The sequence below is a fragment of the Eschrichtius robustus genome, chromosome 4 (genome assembly GCF_028021215.1).
Source record: "Eschrichtius robustus isolate mEscRob2 chromosome 4, mEscRob2.pri, whole genome shotgun sequence".
Taxonomy (NCBI): Eukaryota; Metazoa; Chordata; class Mammalia; order Artiodactyla; family Eschrichtiidae; genus Eschrichtius; species Eschrichtius robustus.
In genome coordinates, this window is record NC_090827.1 from 53,870,644 (window position 1) to 53,886,859 (window position 16,216).

The 16,216-nt window shown below is 51.4% G+C and overlaps 2 protein-coding genes across 2 annotated transcripts in view; one reads left to right on the forward strand and one right to left on the reverse strand.

Moving 5' to 3' along the window:
* Nucleotides 1–4,225, reverse strand: part of LOC137763459 (V-type proton ATPase subunit B, brain isoform-like) — a 53,141-nt gene extending 48,916 nt beyond the window's left edge. The window contains exons 1-2 of the mRNA XM_068541970.1: nucleotides 4,162–4,225; nucleotides 8–153 (exon numbers count right to left, since the gene is read on the reverse strand). Coding sequence (XP_068398071.1) covers nucleotides 8–101 — 94 coding nt within the window. The 5' untranslated portion in view covers nucleotides 102–153; nucleotides 4,162–4,225. The remainder of the gene's footprint in view (nucleotides 1–7; nucleotides 154–4,161) is intronic.
* A 3,914-nt stretch (nucleotides 4,226–8,139) lies between these two features.
* On the forward strand, nucleotides 8,140–15,709 carry LOC137763460 (NUT family member 2G-like). The gene is made up of 7 exons (XM_068541971.1): nucleotides 8,140–8,155; nucleotides 10,114–10,828; nucleotides 11,781–11,909; nucleotides 12,956–13,113; nucleotides 13,567–13,877; nucleotides 14,277–14,393; nucleotides 14,915–15,709. Exons 1-7 carry the CDS (start codon nucleotides 8,140–8,142, stop codon nucleotides 15,707–15,709), a joined length of 2,241 nt encoding a protein of 746 aa, XP_068398072.1.
* The last annotated feature ends 507 nt before the right edge of the window (nucleotides 15,710–16,216 follow it).

The window sequence follows — 16,216 nt, forward strand, 5'->3', positions numbered from 1 at the left end:
GACTCACCATAAAGAAGGCTCAGAAATTCCTGGGTGGGTCCAACGGAGGCACAAGGTGGCTGTGGGGTCAGCTGGTGGCCACAATGATCACATGGTTCCATCTGATGGGTCTGCAGCTCGATGTGGAAGAGTGAATAAAAGGGTCAGTTCATCCTATCAGAGAAACATGAAACTGAGATAAGCTTCCCACTGTTAGAAGCATCTTGAGCCTTCAGAAAAGAACAGAGAACATGGCTAAAGGGTTTGGGAACATCAGAGCCATATCTCCTCAGAGTGGGACTCCCCAGGCTCTCCAGGTCTCAGTCCCCAACTCTCCCTCAGGGACAAAGCCTCCCCACCTCTGTCCTTGTCAGCTCACTGATCCCTAGAGGTCCTGCCTATCCCTGAGGACTTAGGTTTCCATGGAGACAGGTTGGTTGAGACCTAGTGATACAGTTGACCAGCCTGATACGCAACAGTTCCCACCACCCTGGGGCAGTTGGGCTCAGGGACACGTGGCTCTGGACCCCATGTGGAGGGTGTCCTTGCACGTCAGCTGTGCCCCAGAAGAGCCAGTAACGCCTGTAGCTGTCCAACTGATTCTCAGGGTATTTTCCTGGGAGAGCCCTTGGTCATCTGACCTCCTATCCAGGAAGTCCCGTGACTTTCTGACTGCTGCCTGTCACGCCAACAACACACCTGTGAAGGTTCTGCTCTGCATGGCCATCTGTCCACCAGGCCCCCCCTTCTAGGGACCAGATGCTAGGACCACACAAATGCTGAAGGAGTGTCCACCTGCCTAAGGTACAGACACCCCTGTATCCATCTGCATGATTTCTACTGGGAATCTACAACATTTATGGGGATTCTTTGGCCCTAAAGAACAGACCAACCTGATAGGAGCAATGCAATGATTCACAATTACCAGGGTCAAGGCACATATACAGGGGCCCATAGCCCCAGATGCCCCACTCACAATTCACATGGGTGTCCCATACGTATCCACCGATGCCCAAATATTCTTGCTTCATACATACATACATCCAAACACGCACATCAGTGGTCTGCTGGTAAGTGCTAAAAAACTCTCCGAGAAAGGTGGGAAAGACTTCACTTATGCTATCTACATGGTAGAAATATTCCCAGCATGACCAATTTCAAGCTACCCACCTGACATCACTGAACACAGAGCTGGGAAGAGATATGCACCATTGACTATCCCAAGATAGTATGAACCAGTTCCAGCACATCCCATACCTTTTCCTATGAATTTGTGCACACAATCCACTTACACCCCAAGTAGAACCCTCAACTCCCACCACAGATATAGAACCAAAAGGATACCACATATACATATGTGTTTGTACATATACATATATATATATATATATCCTGAACACACACGTACATTTCTACCCTCACCCTGAATAAATACACAAACAGACCACCTCTTACGATCTAAATTTTTACAGACGAAACCTTACTCACCCTGAATATTCACATTCCACTCTCACAACTATATATACACGCACAACATGGGCCTGAAAACAAACACGTGCAACCAATATGCCATCCAGATGTACACACTGAGTACCTAAACACACAGGCTCACCAAGTACACAACTGTCTCACGTGCAACCCAAAAAAGACCCATATGCAGTCCCACAGCCCTAAAATACATATACTCCAGGATTCCTGCACACACGCATGACCTACACCGTCTACTGGTTTCCAAACACACAAACTAAACTCTCACATCCCCCAGAATACATACCCCAGAAGCCCCAGGAACTCAAAAACACACACAGCCACAAATAACCTATACTTATCAAATACAGCTGACCCTTGAACAACTTGGGGGTTAGGGCGCCAACCCTCCATGCAGTGGTTCTGCATCCATGGATCGTGTAGTAGTCCTGTAGTATTTACTGGAAAAAAAATCCACTATTAGTGGACCCGTGTGGTTCAAACGTGTGTTGTTCAAGGGTCAACGGTACATATAAGTCCACCTCACTAATACTGAGAACACACATACAAGCAACACCACTAAATTCTTCAGGCATTACATTTTGAAATAGACACATAGAGGACTCTAAACCTCCTGATATACTCACAAATCACAAATACACACACCCACAAACTACTCATGAGTATACACTCCAAATGCTCAGACACACTCAAAACAGAAAAACACCAACAACCTCTGCAGTCTTACTAATATACATGCACAATTCTCACACACCTATGGACACACACATGCAAATATTCCCAAGCCCTGAACATACAGATCCCCTCCCAAACACTATACATTATGCTACCTCTCCAGAATACAAGCTCCCCGCCACTACCCCAACATATAAACTGTGTATGTGTGTGTGGGTGTTTATATAGATATATTTCTACCCTCACCCTGAATATATAGACAGACCACCTCTTACTCCTACCAAACACATGTATAAACACCCTAGCATTCTCCAAAGATATACACTTTGAATACTCCTAACAACTCCATACCTTATGAACGAACATTGATAATGCATGAACCTGATGATGGACACACACACAGATTTGAATACACAAGTAAGATACATGGAAGTATCTCCAGCAAACCATTTATGAAACAACTTCCATATAGCAAATTATCCCTAGCTATTAGGAGCCAGCTCACACATATGCAAGTACTCACAAATACCCGTATCACATATTTCTAATACATAGAAATGCAATTGTCCAACTTCCCCGTAGAAACATAGAACCCCACCTCTTTATCGGATACACATATACTCACTTCCCAAAATACATAAGCTTCAGAGGCTCCTACTGAAAATTACAAATGCACAGCCTCAGCAAATATTCCTCCAAGTGGCCATGCCCCTTGAATACACACACAAACTCATTTAACACATAACTCTCCACAAGTCCCAAATAGAACCACAATTACCCAGTACACTACAAATATGCAATAATATCACCCTATATGCCCTTTGTTCCAAATACACATACAGTACCACACTACCGGCATATACATAACCCCACATTCCCAACCTCTCACACAGAACTAACTCTGCCATCTTGCAGAATACAGAATCATACAAACACAACATACCTACATAAACAACATCCACCAGTCCCATATAATAGCCACAGACTTGCCCTCTACACATCCAAATATACATAGACAGCTCCTGAAAATGCACACACACAAACACCCCATAACCATACAACATGCCCTGAATACACAAATGATCATCCTACATTCCCCAAATATACAAAATAAACAGACTGGACACCCAAAGTAATATACACCACTACTTCTCCTGACATTGCCCTTATGCATATGCAGATAATCCTTCCAAATCCACCATTAGACACACATAAATCCCCAAATTCATGGGTGAAAAGAACACATGTAAACATATTCCCCAAACACCAAATTACAAACACCTAACCACCAACTCCTTGAGTATGCCTGCGTCACATCTCAACACCCTCCAAGTACGACACTCACTCTTACACGCTCTCACAAAAACACAGGCACGACCTCCCTTCAAACACAAACATCCACAGACAAAACCAACCCACACATTTGACTACAAATCAGATTCCCACCAACCAATTAAATATGTACAGACCCCATCTATGCTTGCAAATCAATCATGATGTGACATCAGACTACAAATACATGTTTATTACCGCATTCAGCAAAGTTGCTCCCATCACTGACAAAAGAATGCAGTTTGGACATAAGTGTTGATTGATGTTTTTATGATAAGAAGGAAGACACTAGTGAAACCATGAGTGTGTTCCTTCCATCTTCACTCATTTTCCAATCACCTGAGCTACACCTTTGGAACCAGATGAGGGTTTTCAACCCGCAAGAACGTCCCTCTAGCTTTTGTACTCTTCAGAACGCGCAGCCTAGAACGGCACCTGTTTAATAGCTCACACACACTATTTCCCCCCCACTGTAAGCCCTGCAATCACTGACCCCTTCATGCAGCCGGCTCTCCAGTGGGGCCAATAACCCTGGGGTAAACCCCTCAAGGGAATCGAGCTCTATGGGGGCGTGAATCCACATTGTGGGGAGTCGCCTTACACGGACAAGGGCACAAATAACCCACAGGGTGAACAACAGCGCAGAGCGGTGACACCTGAGGGGTCAAAAGTCCCCGTACCCCTTACCTCAGGGTTCCTGGAATTGACTCTCCAGGCCGCCATGACAGGCCCCGCCCCCGCCGGACGGCCCTTGGGGCCCCACCTTCCGCGCTCGCGCATGCGCTCCTGTCTTCCGGAGCCGACTGCCCCAACAGACGCCAGGAGCAGTTGGAGGACGGCGGTCCGCGTGCCCGAGAGCCCCGCCCTAGTGGGCGTGCGCAGGCGTGCAGGCGCGGGGCGCGCGGGGACCTGCTCTGGCAGCTCTCTGCCAGAGAGGAGCGAGCTGGAGTGTCGGGCACGCTGCGGAGCGGCTCTGGCGACGCTCCTCGCCGGGAACTTTCGTGCTGGTCTCTTCTTAAAACCAGCTCTTGTGAGATGTGCACTCGTGATTTTTCTATTGCACACGTGAAACCCATGCACTTAGCTACAAAGAGTTCTGGAGAGCTCCGCTCTAAGCACAGTAGCCTCCAATTGGGGCAAGTGCTTTCATGCCCTTTGGACTGCAGTTCCTTGGTTCCTGTTTATGCCTTTCAAAAAACAGCAGGTCCTTTTTCCTAGCAAGCCTGAAGTTTCCGTTAAAGAACAATTCTAGCAAAGAATTCAGACCTGGGAAACACTCTTAAGATACTGGCTCCTGACTCCGTTCCTAGAGTTTTTCCAAACGCATTTACTCTACTAGAATATTTTTTCTCAGTGTATTTAATACATGGAGGTTTTTCAATAAATGTTGATTCACAGGTGTTTCCTTTGTACGGTTTTTTTTTTTTTTTAATAACTTTGAGAGAGAGTGGACAATCTGGGCCAATTTCAACACAGCAGGTAGTATGGGAACAATTTTACTTTCCCTCCCTCCTTTTTTGTAATATCTTGCAGACTTTCAGTTGGCATTAAAAACAACAACAACAACAACAAAAATAGTAGCGGGCTCAACTTACTGACCTGACTTTGTAATACTTCCCAAAGAAACTTCAATCATCAGATCCTCTTTCTGGTCAATTGCAAGATTAGAGCATTTCTCACTCAACAGGATGCCTCTGAACACCCCTCACATCTAACAGCACTAAGCGCCTCCAAGTGCACAGACTTGAAAACTCCACCAGACGCAAACATGGAATCTCTTCGTTTCTATAATGTTTCGTGATTGAGTGGAAGATGAACTGTCTTCTGAGGCTTGCGATGCATGTCCAGAGTTGTTTTTTCTCAGTAGTCAATGCCTGCCCCCAGCCTCTGTGCAGGAATAGTCAGAGATCATGATCCAAAGGACTTTTAGATACTCCCTTCTGTGACTGCTCTTCCCAAATTACATTTGGGCTAATTTGATTATCTCTGTCTCTGGGGTGTAGGATTTTGAAGTATTACAAAAGTGATTGCAGAATTGGGACTGGCTAATTTTTGCACAGTGCAATTTCTGTATCAGTGGCCTTGAGAAGAGTCCTTCAAATACTGTATCAGAATTATGAGTGAGAATCTTGTAAATAATTGGTTGAATGACTGAACAAAGGGAGGAAGCAACAAGGAAGCCTGCCTTTCTCGAGTGCCTGGGTACAATATTTTGCCTCACCATCCCTCTAGTATGAAGTTATTGGGTGAAAATCATATGCGTTTTCCTTCATTGTAAAAGCTCCAGTACTGAGCGATATTCCCAAACTGTTTATTTTTTTCAGCCCCCGACAGGAGTTTCTTTAGATATAAAGTTCATTTAGAAACTTTATATCTAAAGTCTCTTTAGATATAAAGTTTCACCATGATGTTGCTTGAAATATTCTCACCTTATCTTCTCATCTTCTTCTGAGTCAACTTTTCCTGACAAGGGGCAATGAACTTCTTAAGCACCAACAGGAGTCTTTTTCACACTGTGGAACAGTCCTTCTAAACCTCTTTTTCCTTCCCCAACACCCCACAATCAGTTGGAGTTCTACTGCAGCTACAGCAGTGAGAGAATCTCGTCTCCCAAGAGATTTGGTTGCCATCCTCTGAGGTTTTCAGCCTTCATCTCCCTTGACAAGTTTCCTAACAGTCCTCTCTTCTCACGACACAAAACACAAGTACTCTTTCATATCATTTTGATAGTGGTAAACTGACTGACATGGATTCTCAATATGAAAATCATAATCAAACAAGTTTTGTAAAAGGAATGCTACCACGATTCCCATGCAGATGGGGCCATATGCAATGATGAGCCTAGATTGTAAAGAGCAAGTGTATGTAATGCAGACAGGAAATGAACAAACTTGTAAGCAGGGCTTGCAGGCTAGGATTTCGATGGAAGTGGGCTTGTCTGGGGATTGGACACTGGTGGATAAACTCTTGGCACTGTGTCAAGGTGCACATCCATCTCATGGGTAGTGGACTTTTAACACCTAGAAAAACCAGGGCTCTAGGATGTTTAGTCCCTTTAACATAAGGAAAGAGAAGAAGATTTTCTGCCTTCTTGTTCCTTACTTCTGTCCTTACCGCTACTAAGCCAAGATGTTCAGTGCTATATGATGGCTCTTCCAAATCCATTTCATCCAAAGAGCCTGCAGATTTTGTGTATGTTTACAGTTGTGTTTTCTGTTGGAGCCAAGGTGCACACTTGAGTCTCGTCACTCCAAGTTCTCTTTGTCATAAGGATGAGTAACTGAGAATAGCTTAGTATGTTCTGATTTTTTGGTAGCGTTGCCAGATAAAATACAGATTTCGAGTTAAATGTAAATTTCAGATAAACAGGGAAAGAATTTGCAGTAAAACTATGTCCAAAATGTTGCATGGGAGAAAGTTGTACTAAAAATGAAGTCACTGTTTATGTGAAATTCAAAAGTCAAATTCAGTTAGGCATTTGTTACTTTTCTTTACTAGATCGAGCCACCCTATTCTTTCAGGTGCTTTGAAATTTAAGAGACTAGAAAGTCTTGTTCTAGGAATCTAGTGCAGAAACAGAGGAGCCACGATACCCATACAAAGACAATCATTGGAAATATCCTCAGATATATTGGAACATATAAGAATTTTCAACTAGAAAAAAAATGAAGGCATTTTAAAAACTGAAAACAGATTGCCTTCGTTTTTAGTTGCATGACGTATCTCTGGGAAGATTTTAGTGAAAGAGATAACACTGGTTTCCTCCGGGAAAGAGGATTGGGTTGACAGGGGAAAGAGGTGGGAGGAGGACTCGCCACTGCATATTCCATTTTGCACAATTTAATTTTGAACCATGAGAAGGTGTGGCTCGCTTAAAATATTATACTAAAATCATTTAAAAGGTACAAAACTAAATCTTTTACAACCATGGAATACTATGAGAAAGACATTTAGTGAATTCTGGTCTTGGACATGGGGGCTGCATGATGGTTTTTTCATGGACAGGGGCTTTCCAGCACAAAGGATCATTAGTAAGGCTGGTCCTGCTGGATGTTGGTTGGAGCACAAGGACCACTCCCTTAGGAGTGATGTACATACAGCAGTCAAAGACACCGGATCTGCTGAGACAATCCTAATTTCAAATACTCAGTTCCCTGTGGCCATAAATACCCAAGTGTTTATCAGACTAACAGTTCTGAATTTTGTTCAGGAAGTCTAGTCTCTGTTGAAGTAAGTCAAGAGCCAGGTAGGAAGCAGAGTGTGTTGAGGGACACAAAACTAGGTTGATGGAAAAAGAAGTGAAAGGAAGGGACCGTCAAGTCCAACCTCGGTGCCGTGAATCAAAAAAACAGTCTATAAACTGCGTAAAGAGGCCCACGCCAATTGTGTTGCCACTGTGTGAGGTGGAAGGAACTTCCGGTTCTTGCCTACCTGCCAGAGCCCTCGTGGAATGTCTCCCCACCCCCACCCTACCCAGACCCACGTGCCCTCTGCCCCTCCCCCACTGCAGAACGTTTCAGCCACATTCTACCCTTATGATTCAAACCTGCCCGTCCTTCACTTGGATCCTGAGCGTCTGCTGAAGCAGGTCACTCTCTGGGTCCCGGTCTTGACTTTTCTCATTGAGGCTACCAGGCAGCAGTAGTCCGTGCCCAAGCCTGCAGGATGGCTTCAGAAGGAGGTAAGCCTATAGGCTGGGGGTGTGTTCTCAGAGACCCTCTGCCATCCCTCCCATCCTTCGGGTTCACACGTGACACTTCACGGTGGGCACACAGTTGGAGTGAAGTAGAGGGAGAAGAGAGCACTGGACACACAAGGACATTTCACCTGGGGAGACTGGGGAGCCTGAAGAAACCTGAGACTGCACTGGGGAGGAGGGGTCATTGGAGGTGGATCAAGAGGAATCGCCCTGGCTATGGAGAAAGGATGGCAGCAGGCAGGTTGATTCTTTCTAGAAGGGAGACAAGCCACTTTGAAACGTGTGTGTAAGGATGTGTGTGATGTCCTGGTGGTGACACAGGGAGGGTCATGAGGAAAGCCTAGACCTGTCTTGTGTTCCTGAGGCACCTGAAGCTTGCCTCACCGTATCTTTCTAAGGGATTTGAACAGGAGCATACTGTATCTAAGGGGGCCGTGGGGAGAGATGGTCTTGGTGAGAAAACTATTCAGTGGGGCTGTGTGTGGCCACACCTGCAGTGAAGTGTCCTCTCCGAGAGCTAGGCAGGAGGTTACTCTAACTGCCGCAGCCCACACCTCGTCCACTCCTCCCAGCCCAGAGCTCACTTCTCAGTTCAGGTAACTGTTGCTTGGGATTCAACAGGGGATGGGCAACCGTGTAACTTCAGCCAAGAAACGGCTCAGGTTCCTGAGTTGTTCTGAATTGTTCTTCCTTTTGTGGAATCGCAGTTCTTCAGACTTAACTTCATCTCATCCAGTATCTCATGGTGGACCCTCAGGCTGCCTTGAGAGGAAGAGTTTGTTCATATTTCCTGTCACTCCTTCATGGACAGGGGACAGATGTGGAGTGGGGTTGTTTCGGGTGGAATGTCTGTGAAGGCTACTTCCTCTTTTAAAGGGGGAAGGAGTGTAGCCCAGGGGCAGGAAGACGATCTTCTGTGTTATTATTAAACGTCCTATGACACCTGTTCTGGTTAATTAGGTGCACCGTGGTGTGGACCTTGTTCTCCTGAACAAGGATGTGTTCCAGACAATTTGATCGCCATGGCAACTGGCTTATGCCTGCTTCTCAGATTGTCTTTCCGTTATTGGGAGCTGGAAGGGGAAGGACCACAGGCGGCCTGTACTCCCATGACCAATGTAACATGACAATTCCCTGGCCCTTGTTTAATCCTCTGCAGCCATCACTGGCTGTGAAATGACAGAATCTAAGGGACACGTGCCTACTTCTCACACACCACTCCCCCCACCCCCGCCTCCTAGGAACAGAACTCCTGAGTGATGACAGTGACTCTGGGCACTGGGGAGGGGGTGGCAGGACCTGGCCCATGTTACGTGTCTGCTGTGGGTTGTTCTGAGATGCAGGTGCATTCTGGGCCAGTGTTCTGGGTTTGTATCGGGATTCCATTAGAGAGAGATTTTCCAGCATTTTGTTTTGTTTTGTGAGGCAAGGAAAGAAAGAGGGGATTTCTACTGAGCATCAGGAAAAGGAGGACTGAGGAGGAGGTGGGGCCCTAATATTTTACACAATAGCTGTCCACAAAGGGCCTTTGGGGGCCTAGAAATTACCTTGGAGAAGGTCCCTACCTGCTAGTCCGCCGGCTGAGGGGCATTTCTCACAGAGCGGATGTCCACACAGTTCCAGGTCCTGGGAGACAGCCTGTGAGGCTTAGGTGCCAGGGGGTGCCTTAGGGAGGCTCTCCAAGTCAGTGCTTGCTGAGGCGATTTCTTCTCGGCAGACAGGGGTCAGGGCCCTTGGTGGATGGGCGCGGGGTCACCAGTGGAATAATTCTCAACTGGAGGTCAGGGCATGAAAATCACTGGAAGACATTTGCACGCTGCACAGTTTCCCTTGTCCAAGTGTCCCTCCCCTGTGGAGATTTACATTCTGATGCCACAGAAAGCCTCAGTGCCACGTGCCCATTCTCCTCCTGCATTCACTCCTTTCCTTTGCCTCCACAGCATCTGCAGTGCTGGGAACGGATATGACCATGACCCCCGGGGCCTCCTTGTCTACTTTCACGGCAGTGCCCTTCCCTCCACCCATTCCTGGCGCCCAGCACCGGCCACCCTGGCAGCAGCACCTGCCACGTCCCATCACGCCAGCATTCCCTCCTGGCAGCAGCCTGCTGTTGCCAGCTTTCCCCAGGACCCCTTTGGTGGCTAATGGTGGCCGTGGCCCCAGTGCCCCTGGGGCTTGCAACCTCACTGTCCAAGTCAGGTCACAAGGGAGGACAGTGGAGGTCCCCCAGACTCAGACCTTTGTCGTTACTCAGGCCCCCCTCAACTGGAGCGCTCCAGGGGCCCTGAGCAGGAGTGCTGCATGTCCTGCACCCGTATTCTTAGCAACCCCTGTGATGGGGACCGTTGTGACTGCTTCAGCTGTTGGAGTTAGTCAGGCTGGCAAGGGAGGCTGGACCCCAGGCTTTCCTCCTCAAGCTCCACCACCAGCTGCCCAGCTGGCCCCTATCATTCGCCCAGTGAACTCTGGGCCATGGCCACATGGCACTTCCAGGGAGGGCCGCCTGGCCACCAACGAGTCCAACGCCTCGCAGGATGGCTCCTCTAACACCAAGAGCGAGTACAGTAACTTCCTACGTTGGCAGCACGTCAAGCCCCTGGCCCGGAGACACTTTTGCCTGAGTCCTGATGCAGAAGCTTTTTCCTGCTTTCTCATGTGAGTGAACGCTCAGGGGGTCCTGAGCTTATGGGAGCTTTTAGATAAAGAGGAACTGGGGATGGACTCGCACGTTAGGTTTCTAGGGATACTGGAAGGAAGGTGTGAGGGCGATGTCCGTGCTATGAGAAGGCACACTGTCGGTCACATGGGCGGGCCTGCCAGTCCATGACATCAGGACTGACATGTGCCCCATCTCAACTGGCCCCACCACCCTGTGAGTCTGGCCAGCTTGCTCTTCCATGATTCTCATGGTAATATGGACTGAAGACTTGCAGTCAGAGAGGGTCGTGGTGTAAGGTGAGGAGCCAAGGAGTGGATGCCGCACTCTCCTGTGGTGCCGTCTCCTTCATACAGGACTTGAGTGTACGTGGCCAGGGGAGGTCACTTCAGAGGAGGGGGCGGAGCGCGGGGCCCAGGAGAGCGCTTTATGCATGCCTCCACTTCGTTGTGGAGAATTCCACTAGGAACAGTGTGATGGTAGAGCTCTCCTAAGGGCGTGGGCTCTCTCCCACTAGAGTTGGGAGCCTGGCAGGTATTTCCATCCTAAACCTCCGGTCCCTCGTAAAAAGGGGACAATTACACTTCACTCAGAGGACTGTGCAGAAGACTCCTTGGGCTAATCCATGAAGTGTTAGCAGATTGCTTGGCACATGCCACGCCTCATTGATGATAGTGATTTTTATTATGAAAATGCAGCCTTGAGGAGGAAAAGAGCTCCCCAAGGCACAATGTGCCAGCTCTAGCCTGGGAGTGGATGGTCATCCTTGAGTGAGTGTGAGGCGGTGACAGCAGTGGCCGGGAAGGCTTGTCTTTGCCCTCCCAGACACCTGCCTCTCACCCTCCTGTTGCTCAGTCATGCTGAGTTGAGTGATGTGTGGGTACATTGGCGGGTGGGGTCAGGCAGGTGGGGGCTGGGCTGGACCTGGAGACTGACCCCGAGGGCTTACAGCCCAGTGCTTCGATCCCTGGCCCACCTGAATCCCACCATGCCGCTGGAGGAGGGACTGTGGAGGGCCGTGCAGGAATGGCGGCGCAGGAGCAACCTTGACCGGATGATCTACTACGAGACGGCGCAAAAGTGAGTCAGCGTCCTGGGCCCAGGGGCTGCGTGGAGGGTGAGGCGAGTGGGTGAGGGCAGGATCTGGCCGTGGGGGTGCTCATCAGAGAGGACAGAGGAGAAGGGCTGTCACCCAGCACAGGGTCCCCGCAGCGCAGGGGCCCTACTGTCCTCCAGAAACCCCTCCTTCACCTTGAGAGTTTGAGACTTCTGTCCTTCCTCCACCAGGAGCTCTGCCCTCCCCTGATTTTGACCAACCCTTACCTTGACATGAAGGTCTCAGGACGGGGCAGGGTGAAGCTGTGAGTCCAGTAGGGGTCCAACTCCAGCCATATGGGCTGGGCCGGGGAAAGAGCTCCACCCGCCAGCCTGCTGCTTCCTTAGTGGTGGGTGGCTGGCGGCCACTAACATAGATTTGGGACCACCTCTCCTCATGAAAAGTGCCCTGAGTGGGTACCCTGGCGTCCCTGAAGAGGCTGGGGAAGCCAGCTGTCGTCGGCCCAAGGGTCTCCGGCCCTTCCAGTGTTTGCTCCATGGGAATCCCCTTGGTTTAAGAAACAAAAGCAAACAAACGAGCGCCTCTCAGAGGAAGGGAAGGCCTCTCCTCTAAGCTCAGCATCCACATCGTCCAGCCTCTCCTGGGCCCTGTCTCCAGGTCTATGTTCCAGGACTCTCAGTCCTAGCCCAGTGTCCTGGATTCGGGCAAGGACCCCTGTGGGGAACACATGCCTGTTCCAGCCTCTGGCTGTCAGCCCTTCATGTGGTTCTGGATGGGGACGGGGGCATGAGGAGGGTGCCCCCTGGGTCAGCCATGTGTCCCGTTGACCTGGTTCAATTCAGCGACCTGGGTCTATGCTGTTGAATGCCCTCCAGTGCTGGTGAGGCAGGAAGGGTCCCAGATCTTGTTATCACTTCCAGGAGCAGCTCTCTGCTGTGGACAGCACCTCACAGGGCCTTGACGGCCCCAAGGCACATCCTCTCCCAGTGCCTCATTCTTGGCTGCCTTTGTTGGGCTCCAGAACCCAGGCCTTTTTCTCAGGGTGGCCTGTGCCTCCGTCACCCCCCAGGTTCATGGAATTTGCGGCCGAGGAGGAGATGCACATTCAGAATTTGCAGTGGATGCAGGGCGCGCAGGACCCACCGAAGCTGGATCCTCGGGGGCCCCCAGCCCCGAAAGTGGGCCTTCAGCCAGGCACCCAGGTTCCCACTGGAGTTGAAGGCACAGGTAACAGGGGCCTAGGGTTGGCCACTGTCCCCATGTGGATCCTTTTCTTTCAAGACAGGGGCATTGGTCTTTCAACCAAAACAGCCACCGAGGCGGGGTGTGGGGGGGTGGGGTCTCAGCTGCCCTTTGTCACTACGGGCTATTGACTTGGTCAGTTTTGTAACTCCTCTCACACCTCCCTGTCAAAGGACCCCACACTAAGTCTGCCTAAGAAGTAGGCTTGATGGGGAGACCCCTAGAAAATTGGAGGTTCCCCACTTCCTTACTTGTGACTCTCTTAGATGACCCCCTAACCTCCCCTCTCCAACTGTGCATGAGGCTTCAGATGGTCCTGACCCCTCCCACACCCACATCAACGTCCCCCAAACAATGCCCTCACCAACGTGCGCTCGGTGGTCAGGAGGTGGACTGGGAGTCCCTCACCTTCCTTCCCTTCCTCCTGCTCTGCCTCAGCCTGTGCTCCCAGGATGTCCGGCCCCAGGGCCCAGCCCTCGCACCCGAAGCCACACAGATCCCAGCGGACCCCGGAGCCCAAGGCGCCCAAGGAGATTCCCCCTGAGGCTGTGAGGGAGTCTGTGGACAGGATGGAGGCGCTGGTGGGGCCCGTCCACTCAGCCACAGGCAAGTCAGCCACAGGCAAGTCAGATGCAGAATGTGGAAAGGCCGGAAATGAGCTGAAGCAGGAAGAGGACGACACCTACTTGGACCCGTGTCTCTTGAGCTACACTGACGAGCTGCGTTCCCGAGAAGACTCTGTCACCAAGGTAGGCTGGGCCTGGAGCCTGGGGTCTACAAGATGCCAGGGCATGGAACTCTCAGCACCCAAGATCTGGGTTCTGCTCGGGCCGATGGGACTTAAGCTCAACTCCTTGTTCCTGAGCCTGGTGTTAGGGGAGGTTTACGCAGATGTATGTGTGTATATGTTTGTGTCTGTGTGTATGCCTTTGTGTGTCTGTGTATCTGCATCTGTATATGTGCTCTTTTGTGTGTGACTGTGTATGTGCATGTTTGTGTGTGTGTTTGTGTGTGTGTGTGTGCTGACCATCCCCGCCTTGTGGAGGAGAGTGGGGGTGGGTCTCTGCTTTTCACTTTCCCTCCTGGTCTTCTTGTGTCACAGGCCACTCCTGGCCAAGGATGCTCACAGCCTCTTCTTTCTGTCCGAGGTGGAGGCAGTCAGTCACCCTCGATTCCTGGCAGAATTGTCTTCCCCAGACCCACAGCTGGATCTCTCGGCCCTTGCTGAGGAGCTGAAGCAGGAGGAAGGACTCACCGCTGAAGAAGTGAGCCAGGGGAGGGAGAGGGACACTTAGGGAGCCAGGGGACTCCAGAGGAGGGGGGACCCCAGGTGATCCAGGGGACAGGGGAAACCAGGTGGCCCAGGGGAGCCCGAGGAGGGAGGGATCGCAGGTAGAACAGGGGAGACAAGGGACACCCAGGAAGACCAGGGCACGGAGGGACCCCAGTGAGCAGGGGAGAGGTAGGGCCCCAGAGCAGGAGGCCCACATGGCTCTGTCCATCCCTTCCCTGCCTCGGAGGCCTAGCATGGGGAAGGACCCTCTCTGGGGTGGGTGCAGCACAGGGTGATAGGAAGGAGAGGATGGGGAGCCGGGAGCGCAGGGAAGGACACACAGCTGGGAATAAGGTGCAGGAGGATGGCAGGAATGCCACCATGTCTGTATTTGGAGTCTAGTCCTGGGGTCACCCGTCCCCTCCTCCCCCCCAGGGCCATTGTCCCACTGCCCAGTGCTCCTCCTCTCACACGTTCGCGTGGAGCCGTCACTGTCCTCCTCCCTCCTACCAGCTGGTGCAGAAACGACTCCTGGCCTTGAAAGAGGAAGAGGGTGGGCCGGCAGCCCCGAGCCACGGTGCACCCGGAATGGGCTCAAGTCCTTGTGAGTCCCACGCTGGCCAAGGTGCCCAGAGGCACGACCAAGACCGCCATCGAGGGGTCAGTGATGAAGCCTGCCCACCAGAGATTGATTTTGAGGCTCTTCATAGGCCCATCCGAGCAGACACTGGCCCGTTCGGGCCCAAAGTCTTTGTTCCCTCTCGAGGACGTCAGGAGGTCTCTCCATCCCGGGCCGGGCGGCCCTCCCTTCCCCAGGGTCAAAGGCGCACTGGCCGTCGACTGGGACCCAGGGATCCGTCTGTTCTCAGAGAGGCATCTCCTGTTCGGGAGGCCCGAGGGCCCAGGGACGCGGCCAGTGAGGACGAGGAGGAGCTCTCCAGCCTGGCCTCCCTCTTGGCCTCTCCGCAGAGCCTGCCGCCTTGCCGGCTGTCCCAGAGTCCTGCCCCTGCCTCAGGCCTGGCCTCCCCTGGAGGTTGGGGGGCCCAGAGTGCTCCCCAGGCCCCCTCCCCTCAGAGAAGGGGCCTCAGCCCAGCTCCACCAGCTGCTCCCAAGTCGAGGAAGCGGGCTCTGTGTGGGCGCCCAGCCGCTGCTGAGAAGCTGCCCATCCCCGGGGCTGCCCACGGGGTCTCTGCGAGGCCAGCCTTGGCTCTGGGGCTGGCTCGCCCCTCACAGCCGAGAAAGAGAAAGCGTGACCCGTTTGGCACAGGGAAGAGGAGGAACAGGAAGAGGAAGCGCTGCAGCCAGTAGGGAACAGCTGGGCCGGCCCTCCAGGGCGAGCCCCCCAGGGCGGCCCCCAGGGAAGCCTAGGGGCTCCTCCTCACCCCAGTGCTGATCCTGGAGGATGTGGGGGGAAGGGAGGGAGGGCAGGACCACCAGGGCGGGGAGGGGGAGTGGGATGGTGGGGGTTTAGGGAGGTGGGGGAGGTGGGTGTGGGCAGGACCTTTGGAGTGATGTATGAAAATTGTGAATAAAGATAGTTTTGGTGGGAAATGCTCTCAGGCCACTGTTATCTTGTGCGTGTGGAGCTGTTCCACAGAGAGCGATCCTGAGAGAAAGGAAGGGTGAGGGAGGTCACAGGAGCTGTGGATCTACAGGTGACCAAACCTTTCCTCCACATAGACAAGGACTCCTCAGGCTGCCCCTGGGAACGCACAGCTCTCACTTGCCCCAGGGACCCCCTCATCATCCCCTTCTCGAAAGCCTGCTTGGCTAGGGGCCTTCTGGGGCATCTGTAGCACCTTCTGCATCCCTGAA

What these genes read in the sequence shown, in the direction of transcription:
- LOC137763460 (XM_068541971.1), top strand. An exon ending in TACTACGAGACGGCGCAAAA is followed by an intron (nt 11,910 to 12,955) that starts GTGAGTCAGCGT and finishes GTCACCCCCCAG; the next exon opens with GTTCATGGAATTTGCGGCCG. An exon ending in GAGAAGACTCTGTCACCAAG is followed by an intron (nt 13,878 to 14,276) that starts GTAGGCTGGGCC and finishes TTTCTGTCCGAG; the next exon opens with GTGGAGGCAGTCAGTCACCC.